General features: G+C 32.5%; 9 protein-coding genes and 1 pseudogene across 10 annotated transcripts, besides 3 other annotated features; 6 read left to right on the top strand and 4 right to left on the bottom strand.

Annotated features, from left to right (window-relative positions):
- Positions 1 to 4,472: part of a mobile genetic element that runs on past the window's edge.
- Positions 696 to 1,304, top strand: TVAGG3_0901120 (uncharacterized protein; the record flags this gene model as incomplete). The annotated part of the gene is made up of 1 exon (XM_001289047.2): positions 696 to 1,304. The coding sequence occupies one exon, from the start codon at positions 696 to 698 to the stop codon at positions 1,302 to 1,304; it is 609 nt and encodes a 202-aa protein (XP_001289048.2).
- A 25-nt stretch (positions 4,473 to 4,497) lies between the features above and the next one.
- TVAGG3_0901100 (protein of unknown function (DUF3447)) lies at positions 4,498 to 4,944 on the bottom strand (the record flags this gene model as incomplete). Its single annotated transcript, XM_001292738.1, has 1 exon — positions 4,498 to 4,944. One exon carries the CDS (start codon positions 4,942 to 4,944, stop codon positions 4,498 to 4,500), a length of 447 nt encoding a protein of 148 aa, XP_001292739.1.
- Positions 4,945 to 5,169: 225 nt separating this feature from the next.
- TVAGG3_0901090 (spectrin binding) lies at positions 5,170 to 5,504 on the bottom strand (the record flags this gene model as incomplete). Its single annotated transcript, XM_001292739.2, has 1 exon — positions 5,170 to 5,504. A coding segment is annotated over one exon (335 nt), but the record flags the coding sequence as incomplete, so codon positions are not given.
- A 619-nt stretch (positions 5,505 to 6,123) lies between these two features.
- Positions 6,124 to 6,385: a mobile genetic element.
- Positions 6,386 to 6,871: 486 nt separating this feature from the next.
- Positions 6,872 to 7,952, bottom strand: TVAGG3_0901070 (ER to Golgi vesicle-mediated transport; the record flags this gene model as incomplete). Its single annotated transcript, XM_051251319.1, has 1 exon — positions 6,965 to 7,765. One exon carries the CDS (start codon positions 7,763 to 7,765, stop codon positions 6,965 to 6,967), a length of 801 nt encoding a protein of 266 aa, XP_051076893.1.
- Positions 7,953 to 9,474: 1,522 nt separating this feature from the next.
- Positions 9,475 to 9,750, top strand: TVAGG3_0901060 (uncharacterized protein; the record flags this gene model as incomplete). Its single annotated transcript, XM_051251318.1, has 1 exon — positions 9,475 to 9,750. The coding sequence occupies one exon, from the start codon at positions 9,475 to 9,477 to the stop codon at positions 9,748 to 9,750; it is 276 nt and encodes a 91-aa protein (XP_051076892.1).
- Positions 9,751 to 9,768: 18 nt separating this feature from the next.
- On the top strand, positions 9,769 to 10,011 carry TVAGG3_0901050 (serine threonine-protein phosphatase family; the record flags this gene model as incomplete). The annotated part of the gene is made up of 1 exon (XM_051251317.1): positions 9,769 to 10,011. One exon carries the CDS (start codon positions 9,769 to 9,771, stop codon positions 10,009 to 10,011), a length of 243 nt encoding a protein of 80 aa, XP_051076891.1.
- A 223-nt stretch (positions 10,012 to 10,234) lies between these two features.
- On the bottom strand, positions 10,235 to 10,864 carry TVAGG3_0901040 (uncharacterized protein; the record flags this gene model as incomplete). Its single annotated transcript, XM_051251316.1, has 1 exon — positions 10,235 to 10,864. A coding segment is annotated over one exon (630 nt), but the record flags the coding sequence as incomplete, so codon positions are not given.
- A 138-nt stretch (positions 10,865 to 11,002) lies between these two features.
- Positions 11,003 to 15,727: part of a mobile genetic element that runs on past the window's edge.
- TVAGG3_0901030 (uncharacterized protein) lies at positions 13,462 to 13,617 on the top strand (the record flags this gene model as incomplete). Its single annotated transcript, XM_051251315.1, has 1 exon — positions 13,462 to 13,617. One exon carries the CDS (start codon positions 13,462 to 13,464, stop codon positions 13,615 to 13,617), a length of 156 nt encoding a protein of 51 aa, XP_051076889.1.
- On the top strand, positions 13,637 to 14,221 carry TVAGG3_0901020 (phage tail repeat-like family; the record flags this gene model as incomplete). Its single annotated transcript, XM_051251314.1, has 1 exon — positions 13,637 to 14,221. The coding sequence occupies one exon, from the start codon at positions 13,637 to 13,639 to the stop codon at positions 14,219 to 14,221; it is 585 nt and encodes a 194-aa protein (XP_051076888.1).
- Positions 14,251 to 15,405, top strand: TVAGG3_0901010 (annotated as a pseudogene). Its single transcript has one exon. A coding segment is annotated over exon 1 (1,155 nt).

Here is a 15,727-nt window from a genome sequence, read left to right as displayed (position 1 = left end):
TATTACTGAATAAATTTATCAATCAAATTTGATCACATACAATTTTTACAGATAAATACATTATCTCAAAAAATATCTATATATTAGTATATGTTACACGAAATGTAATAAAATGTATTACTTTGGTTTATCAATTTATAAATAAGAATGAAAATTTGTTATAGCTTTGTTCCAATATTTATTTTTATATATTTAAGTTATCCATTTTACTGTTTTCATTCATATTTATAACAAAATTAGAGTCCTTACATTATTTATCTTATTTCAATAGTGATAAAAATCAACTATATTTTGTAAGATCTTAAAAAGTGACAAAAATGGAAAACTACATTAAATTTATTTATAAGGATACAAAATTATATGTCATTCCACCAAGAGCGGTTAAAGCATTAACACTTTATTTATATATATCTCACAAGCTAAGTTTACCTCTAAACACATTCGAATTAACAACAAATAACAAAAATTTAGGTGTTCTGGATAATTTGCGCTGTAATAACAAAATTACTATCAATATTAAAAGAAAAAAGAAGCCTTTTAACTTATTTTCAATTCCGATTGTAAACAGTATAAAAACTTCTGAAGATCAAGACAAAAAGATTAATCAAATATCACAAAATGACGAAAATTTATTGTGGGCAGCCAAGTTTGCGTTGTATATGAGCAATAACATAATAGAAGAAGCAGTTAAAATCATGAATTTCAATTGTCTTCAGGAAGTATTCAATCCTGTTGATGAAATTAAAAAAATGTTAGAAGGAGAGTATAAAGTAACAATTTCAGATGGAAATAAAAATAAATTATATGAGACAATTTTACCAAATGAAGAAGCTGAAGATTCTTATAGTGAGAATGATAGTGATATCGATTATGATGAAGAAAGTAAACAAAAGGATAAAAATGATTTTTCTATAGAAACTCATGATAAAGATAACAATATAAGAAAGAATTGGCCATTTCAAGATGAAGACAACGAAAACTCGGATTCTCTATTAAACAGATATTTAAGTTCCGAAGAATTCAATGAATTCAAAGAGGAGGAGAATGAACAAATTTTATTAGATGAACAAACTGCAACAATAAGTGGAGTAACTGCTCAAAATTCAAATATAAGACAAAATGAAACAATAAGTGGAGTTTCTCCTCCAAACACAAATCAAAGACAAACTGCAACAATAAGTGGAGTTTCTCCTCCAAACACAAATCAAAGACAAACTGCAACAATAAATGCAGTTTCATTTCCAAACACAAATCAAAGACAAACTGCAACAATAAATGCAGTTTCATTTCCAAACACAAATTAAAAACAAACTGCAACAATAAGTGGAGTTACTCCTCCAAACACAAATCAAAGACAAACTGCAACAATAAGTGGAGTCACTCCTTCAAACACAAATCAAAGACAAAATGCAACAATAAATTCGGATATTCAGCGTCAAATCCCTCAGCATCAATCCTCACTACCTAATGAAACTGCTTCTTATTCTTCCCAAATTTCTAATCATTTAACCGATAATCCTCCATTAACAGATTTACAAAATACACATCTAGTGCCAAATTTTGCTTATGATTACCAAAATAATTTTTCAACGCATAAACAATCTATTATCGTTAATAAAGCTTGCATTGAACTTATTCCTAATTATCAATCTTTTGATGATAAAAATAAAGAGATTCACCGAAAAAGAATCAAAAATATTCTGAGGACTTATCATACATTTTCAATTTCCCAATCCGCACGTATTAAATATTCATTAACCATATATACAAATGGTCATCCTTTGAGATTTCAACGTTACAATGCTCATAATAATTATTTAGAAATTATTTATTATTGCGGATATAAACCTAGATGCAATTTTTGTATGCATGTAAAAGTCTTTGATGAGAAATTAAATATTTCTCCTGAAGAAAAACCAGACAGTAAACTTCATAACTGCCGACCTGCAAAACAATCTCAAATAATTAAAGGAACAAATCCAATGAACTATGATATTGAATCTCAAGTTCAAGATTATGTTGTCAAAAATCCAACCGCAACGATATCAGAAACAAGAAAGTATGCAAATCAACTGATATATGACTGTAATCAAGCCCAGTCTACTAATTTCATTCAGATATCAGAGAAGAAAGTCCAACAGCTGTATTATGAAGTTCATCCTGTCAAATCAAAATCAGAGATTGATCTTATTAATGAAATGTTAGAATTTTTTAATCAAAGATCATATTTTATTACCCAAAGCACAAAAAATGATAATGCCTATTATTTTTTTGGATTGGAACGTTTCATTCGAGTTGCACGGTATTCATCACATTGTTTTATTGATGGAACCTTCAAAGTCGTTCCTGTATCAATAATGAATGGCCAATTATTAAATTTGTTAATTTTTGACCAAGCAACTCAACTGTATCTACCGTTTTTACATATAATCATGACGGGAAGAACAGAAACTGATTATCAAAGAGTATTTAGTATTATGGAGTATGATACTGATATTAAAATTCCTTTATCAACATTTGATGTTATAACAACTGATTTCGAAAAAGCACTTCAAGGCTCAATTTATAAAAGAAAAGGAGAGCAAACCATATTGACTGGATGCATATATCACTTTATTGCAGCATTAGTTAAGAATTTCAAGAAAAAATGTGATCCAGAAGATCTTAACAATAAAATTCTTTTAAAGTTATTATGCGCTTCTCCATTCATGCCAGAAGAAGTTTTTGATTTGGTTTGTAATAAAATTAAATGCATTCAAGATACAAATGAATTTGCAAAATACTTTATTAAAACATGGAGCACAAGCTATAATTCAATCAGCAAGCTCAAAGTATTCGACAATATTTATTCTAATAATGGCGTAGAATCGTACAACAAAGTGTTAAATACAAATATTGTATATTCACATCCCACAATTTTAAAGACGGTACACACTTTAATGAAAGTGGATTTAGCGATTTTGCATCGATATGCACGGGCAGATAAAAACACAAGTGATCATAAACAGTCGTATTTCATTAAATTGAAAAAAATAAATGAAGAGATTCAGTTATTTGAAGAGCATTTTGGTCTGGAAATATCATTAATTCCTGAGGATATAATGAAAAAATATAAGGATTTGTCCAAACATTCTGGAATTGATTTCAGAGATATTGAAATTGAAAGGTATATGTCAAGTGATCAAATACTTGATGACATTCAAATAAATTTAGAAGAAACAAAAAATGAAAAGATAGAAAACATTGAAATTGCCGAAGATGATTTATTTCAATAATATGTAACATTGATTTCTATTCAACTTTATCGTTATTATAATAAACATTTTTATGATTTTTTTAATATTTTTTATAAGTAGATTGAAGATTATTTGATGGAAAGATGTATATATATACATAATGTACCTTACAATATCTTCATGCTATGAATTCCAGAATAATGACAAGTCTTTCATTCTTAATTAGAAGTCTCCAATATTTTGTCTATTTTTTCATATTTTTTCTATTTTTTTTCACCATTTAAAATTTCTTAAATTCTAAATATAGCAAATTATATCATTTTACTTTCTGCAACGATTTAATCGATAATTATATGAATATTATTGTAAATATTTCTAAAATATTTTAAATACAAATAATTTTAAACTGAACCAAATAAATTGGATAACTTTAACTCAATCAAATAAATATTAATATGAATTTTTATAGAAAAGCTTTATTTTTTTCTCAATTTTTAATTTCATTTCAGTCTCTAAACTTTCTTACTATGTAAAAACGTATTATTATAGTAATAAAATAAAATACATGTTTATTCGATCTCGTATTTCAAAAAAATAAAATTACTTATATAAAAAGATTCTCTTTAGTCAACTTTCTTTTTGAATCTCTAATAAGTTTTTACTGTTGCTTCTATATATTAAGTATTGATTCTTGTAGTAAAGAAAATCCGGAACGTTTATTTATTAGAATACTTGAACTTTGACTTACATATTACTAATTGTAATTATTTTCAAGAGCTATTTCTATTACTCCTACTTGTTCGGCTTAAAATCTGCTATATTGTTAAGATAAACTAAGTCTAAATTTTGAACCATTTTTTGAAGTTTAAAGTGTAATACATATCGATTTTTTATCCGAATTTAAGAATTGCTTCAAAGTTTTAGCGTGAAATCGTGCATTTTTTCTAATGAAATTGTTATTATAAGATAAGCAATCTGAGTTTTTTTGAATAATATGTCACTACACATGATAGAGCGTTACGTGCTGAAAAGTTACGCTTCGTTCTGAAAGTGGTAATGAAGTTTTATTAGAATTCATCAAAAAAAACGTATGAAAATAATCGTATGTCAAAATGTGAGCACTTCTCAAAATTTGCTCACATTTTGACTATTTTTGTGAGATCTTCCTCATAATTTTTTGACAAACGTACAAAAAAGTACCAAAATGTGAGCAAATGTGAGCAATTTTTATATCTCAATATGAAGTGTGTTTTCTCCATATTTATTTTTTTTTCATTGATATTCGCACCATGTGAAATAAGAAATTTAACAGTTTCTTTACTATAATTTTTAGCTGCAATATGAAGTGCGGTTTCTCCATCTTCATCTTTTTCATTGATATTCGCACCATGTGAAATAAGAAATTTAACAGTTTCTTTACTATAATTTTTAGCTGCAATATGAAGTGCGGTTTCTCCATCTTCATCTTTTTCATTGATATTCGCACCATGTGAAATAAGAAATTTAACAGTTTCTTTACTATAATTTTTAGCTGCAATATGAAGTGCGGTTTCTCCATCTTCATCTTTTTCATTGATATTCGCACCATGTGAAATAAGAAATTTAACAGTTTCTTTACTATAATTTTTAGCTGCAATATGAAGTGCGGTTTCTCCATATTTATTTTTTCATTGATATTTGCACCATGTGAAATAAGAACTTCTGCCATTTCATCATAATTCCATGCTACTACATTATGAAGTGCTGTGTTTCCATTTTTATCTTTTTCATTGATATTTGCACCAAGTGAAATGAAATATTCCAAAAGGGGTGGAAAGTTAAAGTTCACTGAATTAATAAAACATTTGTTAATATCATTAGTTTGATCGAAATAAACTAAAAATGATTCAAGATTATTATACCACAATAAGATAATTTGATCTCTAAATTGTACTCATTCATCAAGAATGTAACAAAATCAATGTTGTGTGAAACAATCGCATATTCCATGGATTCTTTATTTGGTTCCTGATATTTCAAACATTCACTCATGATCTCTTGATTTCCTCCTAAAAATGATAAATCTAGACATTTTTGAGTTATTTCTGAATTGAATTTCGTTCTTAAAAACTTGAAACAATCAACTGCTCCATGATAACAACATAATTCAAGTAATGAATATCCTTCAATAAAAAGTTGATATGGATATAATGTGCTTTCAAGTGTTTGCTCTTTATCAAATCCTTCTCTTTCAGTGAACGAGATGAATGTTTCTAGGTTATTATACATAATTGCTCTGTAAATTGTATTTTCTGCATGAATATCGATATTTATAAAATGAATTTCTTTGAAATCATCAGATTTGTTTAACTTAATTCCATATTCTTTATAAAACAGGAAATTTGGAATAGTTGGAATACTGCTTGCCTCTGTGATATGATAATCATCAGATATGAGTTTGGCAAGAAATAAATACGACTTTGTATAGCGATTATTATATGGAATAATATTTAAAATGTCATTTATAACACTTGTAGGTAGATATTTCTTTGAATCAATTCTGTTTCGATCATTTTGTAAATTTTATTTAATTCTTCGTCATTTTGGGTTTTTAGCTGATAAATTGCATTGTATGAATCAATGTAGGATTTGAAAATACTTCACAATTCACTGAATTTATTTGGGTGAATGTCTTGATCAGTGAATTGCATTTTACCATATAGGATATCATTTAAATTCATTAGAAGAAAAAAATGTAATGTTATACATTTGGAAAACGGGAAGACTACAAAATTGTGCGGCCAAATTGCCACCATTTTGTAAAGTAGTTTTTTTGACATCCAGTGCAATTGCAGGGGACGTGTTTCAAAAAAATTTTAATGGTTGTGTGAGAGACCTTATTCCCTTACAGGAGCTCCTCAGCTCCCAATCCTACGAAATGGAGCTCCGGAGCTCCTGAATCTGTATCAGCAGAGGCCCTTTACCATTTGGGCCTCTGCTGATCAGAAGAATAAGGCAGCCATTCTGCCTCTTCAGGAGCTCCAGAGCTCCTAATCCCTACGAAATGGAGCTCCGGAGCTCCTGAATCTGTATCAGCAGAGGCCCTTTACCATTTGGGCCTCTGCTGATCAGAAGAATAAGGCAGCCATTCTGCCTCTTCAGGAGCTCCAGAACTCCGTTTCCTCAAGATCAGGAGTGATGGAGTTCCTCACTTTCGATTTGTTAAAGCCTGTTCTTTTGGGAACAGGCTTTAATAAATTTAATGTGCACTCAATCCAGCTCTGTTAAATATTTTGAACTCTACTCTTCTAATATAGAGTTCAAAATATCTTCCAGAGCTGGATTGAGTCTATATTACATCATATTTCTCAGTAATTTTGTGAATATGTGTTGGTGAAATAACCCTCACTAATGCAGACTTTACAATGTCAAAAATACTAAATTCTGACACTTTACAAACTTTACAAAGCACACTTTTGTAATATACCCTTTGGAAAACTATGTTCTCAAAGATTTCCGATAAAATTTATGAATTTTGCTTAAGTTCATATATTTGAAATGAAGCAATAACAATAAAATAGTCGAAGGTAATATTATTTTCACCCAGATGCTTAAATTATTTAATAAATTAAGGAAATAAATAAGAAATAATCGGATACAATAATAATAAATTTATTATCCTACAATATAAAGAATAAAAAAATAAAATAATCAACGAATAAACACAAAATTTGGAATATTTTTTTCAATTAGTAGCATTTTGGAGCCAACAAGTACAAGAAAATAATTTGTATTGCTGCCAAAATAAGCAGGAAGTAAGTAATTATTTGTGTACTCTGTGTTTGGCGCTGAGCCATGCATTGTTCACTATTTAAGGTTCTGAGGGTCCAAAGGAAGGCTGCTGCAGCACAGTATAAGTAAGATACGTAGAAAAGGGCTCTGTTCCAGGAAAATAGTGAAATAATTGTAAGATAAAATGATATCGATAAAAAGTCTGAAAGAAGGGAGAGAATTGGATATGTTCCTTGTATACCAAAGTTGGAGAAGCATAATTTGCAAATTACTATCTCGAAGAACAAGATGCAGATAAATTTAAGAATACAGATGTATAAGAAGTCCATTGAAAAGCCCTTCTCAGCTCCTTTTATGAGAGATGTGATTAGCATGAAAATAAACGTAAAAACTAATGGTGTGTATAATTCTGGAGCGTTTGGATTATCAATTGGAGAACATGTTTGTCCTTCAGGTACAGAGCGAGACCATTGCTTAACAATAAATGGACATGCTAAATTCTTAATTTTATGAAGAAAAGAAGCTCTTGTAATTGCAAAATAAGGTGGAATTAAGGACTGACTTTGCTGGAATTGTTGAGTAAGCTTATCTGTATTTAATTGTTGAAATTGAGGTGGTAATTGAATTCCACCTGTTAACATTTGGGCATATTTAAAAACTTCTGGTGACATGAATGGATTTCCACTTTGTGGTTGCGGCTGTTGCTGTTGAGGATCTTGTGGATCACCACTTCCTTGATAATATCCGCCTGAAAGCATTTTTTAATTCGTTTCGATTTTTTTTTCTTTTCTGGCGGTGTCAAAATAGCAAAATTATTTTATTTGATGCTATTTTTCTGATTAATCAATTGGTTACAAAATTTTTAATTTTGCTAAAAGTTACATGCACGAAAAGTAACACCCTCTTCTTTTTTCCTAGGGTTACTGATCGCTTCCTTTCTGCTCGTCATGCCAGAAATAAAAGAAATGATTGGTGTAGAATAATTTATTACTACAATTGGCAACTATCTCGTAATAAAAAAAAAAAAAAGGTAGTGGGGCTTCCAGGGCTGCGCCCCTCTAGCCCCTGAAGATGTTTAGTATAAAATGCAGTTTATATAAAATGAGGTTTTTTTGGGTATAGGGGGCTTCCCAGGCACTTCGTGCCTTCTAGCCCATAAAATTTTTGAGAGTTGTTGCTGTTGACTTTTTTTGTAGAGTACTCAAAATAGTATAACTATGTCCGGACAAGTAAGGGTCTATCGTCGCTACAGAAAAGTTACGGGCGTTCCAAGGAAGTATACTTTGAGAAGCCTTTTCTCCATTTTAAAACAAGATAGGACGGTTATTTTACAAAACCGACAAGTACTTGACCGAGTAGTTTTCATGTTTTGTCACTTTTCTGTCACTTTTCAGGGAAAAACATTTTTATTATATATATAAAATGAATTTTACAAAACCACCGTTACCCTTCTTTGGAAATAAGAGTAGATGTAAAGATATTCTATTGAGAGAACTTAAGAAACTACCGAATGGTCTAACATTTGTAGATTTGTTCGGTGGAAGTTTCTATATATCCCATTTATGTCATACAATATTCCCAGACTCAAAGATTATATGCAATGACTTCGACAACTATATGGACCGTCTCAAACATATTCCAGACACAAACAATATATTGAAAGAGTTAAAAGAAAAGATACCTATAGGTAAGATGGAACGTATACCATTAGATAAGAAAAATATTGTCAGAGAGGTTTTGAAAAAAGCAGAGTATATAGACTGGGATAGTATATCTGCTAGACTATTATATAGTGGTTCTATAAGAGTTCATGACATTGAAACACTTATGTCAAACGTTTTATATCTTAACTATACAAACGTTTTCAAAGAGAACATAGAAAAATATATTGAGGGTATAGAGTTTGTGAGATGTCGTTGGACAGAGTTGTATGAAAAATTTAAAGACAAGGAAAATGTTTTCTTTATAGTAGACCCGCCGTTCTATAACACATATGATTTTCAATACCAAGTAGACTGGACTTTGAGAGACTCTTTAGAAACTTTAGACGTTTTACATAACCATCCATGCTTTTACTTTACATCCGATAAAAGTGGTTTGGAAACCGTTATGAGATGGTTAGAGGACATACATGACTATGAGTTTAGATATGACAAGATAGAATATGAGAGAGGTCCTATAAACCGGAAAAAGTGTCATAACAAAGAAATTTTATTGGTAAGTAAATGTGGTTTGAAATAGGACTACTTGTTTTAGGTTTTTTCCATTGTGTCATTTACTTATTTGACGTGGCAGAAAGATATAGAGAATATGAAGATGAACCAATGTCTGCAAATGTTCAGCATATGTACTCGTAAGAGATATTTTTATCTAATATTAAATGGACGCACAGAACTTAGCGAATGCACAGCAACCTGGACAACCAAACCCAGAGAATATTCCAAATGAAGTTAGAATACAAACTGCAATGGCAAACTATGGTCAAGTGCCAACAGATGTACAAATGCAAACTGCCATGTCAAATGACGCTGCGTTAGGTTTGCCACCATGGTATGCAAATATGAGATGGAAAGAGTTTTATACAAACCCTGAAGTGGGATATAAACAACTCTATGCAGATGACGCGAACACAGGAGTTGACCCAGAATATGTTTTCTACCAGAGGAGAAATAGAATGTATGAGCTCCAGTTAAAGAATGCTATGGAACTCAACAGGAAACGTAAAAGACTAGGCGGACATTAGATTTTTACATATAGTAAAATGGGTTTCTTTGGAAGAATAGGAAACTTCTTTCGAAATGTTGGAAGAGGTATATGGAATGGAATAAAATCTGTCGGAAGAGGAATTTGGAACGGAGTCAAAAATATTGGTAAAAGAGTAGGTCAGTTCGTTGGTATTATACCTAAAGACCCTGAACCAGAAGAACAAGCTCCTGTTATACAACAGCCTGAACCTGCACCACAGTCTAGTTGGCAACCAAATCCAACACCTCAACCGTATTAAAAAATTATATTTTTACCGTTCGATAGTAGTTGTATATGAGACTAAGTTCTAAGTAAAACGCGTGGTATAATGGAACTATTCTCTTTCTTCCATCTGTAGTAAACCATACTTGAAAGTCTGAAATACTTCCACTCGGCGGTTCATATAGCTTTGTAGGTTTTTCGTAAAAGTCATTTGCCAAGCATAAAAAAGAGTTTTGTGCACCAGAAAATGAAGCATGAACTATAATAGCATCTTGGTCGAAAACATTTTCATATGTTCCATTAGGGTTTTCGACTTCATAAAAGTTCGGGTGTACTGGATATTCTGCAGGCTGATTTAACATCCTCAAAAATCTATACCATGCCAAGTTGTTATATTTTGTAGAAATATAAACGTCTTCTCCAAGGTCTTCTATTCTATTGATTTTAACAGTTGCATTTTTCCTGTCATATAAAATATCGAGATGGTACTCTCCTTCGTCAATGTTGTACTGTTTTGCATATTCGAGATAGATATCGTTTATTTTTTCTTGAAAAGCTTGAAGAGTTGTTTCTAAGTTTACAAGCAAACTAACTTGTAAAAGTTTTCCCTGTACAAATTTCTCATACGTACGTTTTTCTTTGTTATAGTATCGAACTTCAAAAGCGACCGTAAATGGGAAACCATGTATGGCTTCTGAAATGAACTTCATTCTACGAAAGCCAATAGCTTTTGTGACGGATGGGTCTCTTAACCATCTTAACGGGTAGTCAAAACGATAGCCTTCATGCTTTACGGTCTCTGTCTCAAACTTTTGACCGACATTCGTAAAAAGTTCATCTAATGGTTTAGTTGTAGCAACTCTAGAAGTTTCTTTTTCTATTGGAAGCATATTTTATCTAGAATAAAAATGTCGAATGAAACAGCGTCTATGAGAGAAATACAACACAACCGACAACTCATTTTGCAAGCTCTAAATAAGAACACAACAAACTTTTCAAACTATTCTAAGATATCTGAGTCATTGAAAGAAGGAAACTTAAAACTGACATTAAACCCATTGACAGATGAGTTTCTATTTCAAGACAATAAGAACCATACTGTCTGTGTAAATCCAACAAAAGGAACTTTAAACGAGAAACCTATAGATGAACTTCTTTTGAAAGCAGATATTGACAACAAAGCTGACAAAGAGTATGTAGATGCAACAAAAGACTATATTCTCGCATGGACAGAAAGAACATACCCACAAAAACATCATACACATAACATCTATGACGTAGATGAACTTCAAGAAAAGTTAGATGACAAAGCAGATAAAACATATGTTAACGATGAGTTAGCATGTGTGGCTAGTGCGTTAGTGAAGAAAGCAGATAAGGAATATGTGGATGAAAAAGATGAAAAAATTAAAGAAATGGTTGAATGGTACCATGAACGGACAACAAAGATTTTAAAAACGAAAGCTGATACAGGATGGGTTTCAGGATGTTTAGACCTTAAAGCTGACAAAGAAACTGTAGATATGTTGACACAAACGGTTTCAAGTCATACCAGAGGTTTAATGGAAGATGGACAACAGTTGAAAGAGCTTGAGAAAGGTGTTACAGAGTTAAGGAATACAAAAGCAGACAAAACAGAGCTTCAAACATTAAAGACAGAAATACTTCAAACACTATATCCTATAGGTTCTATTTATACGTCAATGAACTCTACCAGACCAGAAGTAGTACTTGGTTTTGGAACTTGGACTCAAATAGTCGACAGGTTTTTGTATTGTGCAAACTCTTCAAAGGAAACAGGTGGAAGTAAAACGATTTCAGGTGAAAACTTACCTGCACACAGTCACTACATAGATTTAAGTACATCTGAAGCAGGTTGGCATAAGCATAGATTTTGGGATTGGTCGGCAATGAAAAAAGGTAAAGGATATGATGTTAAAGAGGACGTTCAGTTTGCTATAAATTGTTTCTGGGGTAACACACAGGGAGAAGGAAACCATACACATCGCGTTTCAGGGTATACGCAAACAACGGGACAAAGTAAAGACTACATGCCACCTTACATGACAGTTTACGCATGGTATAGAAATGCTTAGTCGTCATTTTCAACTTCTTTAGCATATTCGTCAGGAGTTGTCTTATATTTGTTAGAAACTGTCTTTGAAAGTATACCACCTTGAACTTTGACAAGTTTGAAACGAGGTCTGACAATAGTAGTTTTATCTTCTGCTTGCAGTGTGTACATTTTGCCATGTTTGCCTAAAACTTCATAATATTCTCTTGTATACTTTCTTCTATTTTTACGAACACGAATGTGAGTACCTGTCGGGTACTTGTTGTTGTCATAGTCAATAGTATTTTCATATGGGTTGTGTTTAGGTATTTCTATTTTTACTTTGTCACCTTTCTGAAGTTTGAAGCCCGGCATTCTTTCTTGTTTGTCTCTTTTGACTAAATTGTTAAATATATAGTCTTTCTCTAAGTCAGGGTTGTTTTTCATTTCTTCGGGGGAGTGGTTTCCCAAACCTTTTTGTTTACGGTTATTGTAAATATTTAAAACTTGTCTCATCTTTGCCATGGAGAAGTGTCTATATTTGTCGTCATATGACATTTCATTTGCTTCACCACCTTGTGGTTGGTTTAAGTCTCTTAACATTTTTATACAACCGTCAATGACACCAAGAGCAGAATGGTTTTGGTCGACAATGAAATATTGGTTTACATTTTTTGAACGCAGATAGTTTTTAATATCGTCTGATTTGAAAGAACTTTCATAGTCAGATGTCAGTTTTGTTGGATGGTATTTGTCAACGAATATTGTCAAAGCAGTTTTCACATCTAAAATATTTTTGGACCATAATGGTATGGCTTCACAGTATCTTGTGTTTTGACCAACAAATATTAGCCAGTATGGTGGTCCATCTTCTCTATACCTCGAATGTTTTCCAAGATACCATAAACCAAGCATTTGGTGTTGAACTAAAGATTTTTACCATGAGTGCTTTCTTTGTCGCTTTAGAAACATACGGGTCCTTGTTTGAATTCGTCATTTTTAACCCATAAGAAATGGGTTTATTTGGCGCATTAGCAGGAGTCGCATCCAGATTTTTGCCCGCAGTGGGAACAATAGCCAGAGGTGCATTTGGAATTGGAAGGAAGATTTTGAGTACATTAGGTATACTGAAAGAGAAAGCACAACCTATTATACAAACTGTACAGAAAGGTTGGGATGTAGCACGAGATGCAGCAAATCTTATTCCAAATCCTGAAACAAGAGGAAAAGTTCAAGGCTGGATGGACAATGTAAGAACACAAGCAGGAAAACTACTATAACAAAGCAAATGACTACTATAACAAGCAGGGCACTATATGGACCAAGGTGAAAGATTCTTTAACAGAGGATATAACCATGCACAACAGTGGGTAAACAACAACAACCGCCAACCGCCTCAAACGTGGGGAATGTAAAATTTTTTACTGAGATGAAATGAACAATACAGCATTGAGACAAATGGGTTCAAGATGGATTTGTCGGCTTCCAGCAGTTACACCACCACGTGTTTGTCAAGTTCTTCCTATACCTCAGGAAGTTTTAGACCGACTTAAAAAACCTAAACAACCAGTTGAAAACAAACCAAACTAAAATTTTTTACTGAGATGAAATGACCGAAGAAGTTGAAACGGTAGATTTGACACCACAAACAAAAAGTTCAGAACCATTGTCAAAACCTGTCAAAGAACTTACAGATGAAGAGAAAAATTCAATAATAGAAAGTGCCAGGTCTGGAAATACAAACCCTAACTACAAAGTCACTTTTCATAAAAATGGAACGGCTAGTATCTCAAAAAAGAAACAGACTCTCACAAATAAAATATTTAAGTCTGAAGGAGCTTTCGAGACAACAGATGGAAAAGTTTACTTCACTGACCAACAGTTCATTATAGAACATCTCATTGACTTAGAGTCGAAATATTCTAAACTTTACAACAAACACAAAAAGTTGAAAGGAAAACAAAAACAAATGGCATATGATATTTATGAAGATGTTGACGACACAACTGTTCCAGCAAGTGAGGTAAAGTCAGAGGAACCGAAAAGTGACGAAAAACCAATAGAAGAAGAAAAACCAAAAACTGAAGAAAAACCAAAACCAAAGGTTAGTTTCAATACTAAACCAAGTCAACCTTCATTAGCTGGTATGGGTTGGCGTCAAAGACTTATGGCAGCGGGCGGTTATGTAAAGTAAAGAGAAAACATTTTTTTATTTTTATAGAAATGCCCCCATATAGAATGGATAGAAAGTCTGCTAGAATAAAAGCAGAGTTGCAAAGATATGGTTGGAGAGTTTCGAAGAATTTTAAATATAGGAAGGGAAGACCCATAAAAGTCTATGACAAATTGTCTGGTCTTCGCTACGAAATGGATTTAGAAACAGCACATGCCAATTATCCAAACAGACTAGAGAGGTTAGAAGAAGAGCGTCTTATGGACATGCCTTTCGATGTTAATGAACCTCAAGTTGAAGGACACGACGGCTTTGCCAGATTCTACTGGAAACATGACGAACAATTGCATCCTTTGAGAAGGAAAAAAGGAAAAGGTGAAGACGCACATGCTCCCATGGAAAGAACAAGATATGCATATGAAAAGTATCGTGAGGTTAGAAGTAAAATTACATCTGGTCGAACCTTTACAGTAAACTTTGACGAAGGAAAGAACAAAGAAGGCTTCATGGGAGTACTTGCTGCAATTCAAGACGGAAATAAGAAAGGACACAATCTCAGATTGACCGTAACAGATTTGGATGGTCACATTTACTATGCACATGGCAATGTCACAACAGCTGCACAACTTCTTGACGCTTTCAAGACTACAAAGAGAGAACAAATGTTTGACTCCGACTCAGACATTTTGAATGCAATTGAAGGAATTGCAAGCGTGAAGTTCGAATGGTATCAACCTAACCCTCAAGCAGTCAGACAACATGCTGGGTATTTCCCGTTCAGAAATAAGTCTGACATTGACTTGACAAGGTATGGAATTTACAATTCAATTGAAACAATTGTCAATGAACCTTGTATTCTTACATGTCTCAGGAACTCTGGTCTTGTTACAGATGAGAAAATGAAGTATCTTGAGTCATGTGTGAAACAAGGTACATTCTCAGAGGTCAATTGTCAAAAATTGCACCGTTGGCAAATGTGAATATCCGAGTCAACATTCCGACTGAGAAAGGTTTTCACATGACGACTATGTTGTTGACAAAGACTTACCATGGTTGAAGATTGTACTTGTCCACAACCACTTCATGTTGAACGAAAGTCTTACAAACCCATTGTTCGGAAAAGGCAAGTGCAACATTGTCAGAGCTGTTAACATTCTTTTCGAGAAAGGTTTGTTGGAACCAATTCCAGATGACAAGCTGACAGAAACTTTTGTACCAAAAGACGAAACAAACTTTTCATTGTTAGCAAGACCAAAAGTTGTTCCAGACAAAGTTTAGCACAAAAGAAGTACACAGTTCCAAAAGGAGTTGGATTGTTCGGATACCAACCTGAACCAGAAGAACTTCCAATGAGGTTGCAAGAACTTCAAGATGCTATAAACAAACTTCCATTGAGACATCCAATTGACGTCAAATTGTATTGGAGAGCATCAGAGTTAGGTCAGAAGGTTTTATATGAAACAGGTTGCTTCGACGATGTTTATGAGATAACAGGAGAAGTTTCTCAGAAGATAAGAGACTCACTTG

This window comes from Trichomonas vaginalis, chromosome I (assembly GCF_026262505.1).
Source record: "Trichomonas vaginalis G3 chromosome I, whole genome shotgun sequence".
Lineage (NCBI taxonomy): Eukaryota > Parabasalia > Trichomonadida > Trichomonadidae > Trichomonas > Trichomonas vaginalis.
The sequence above is the reverse complement of the archived record's forward strand: the minus strand, read 5'-3'. Positions and strand labels throughout refer to the sequence as shown.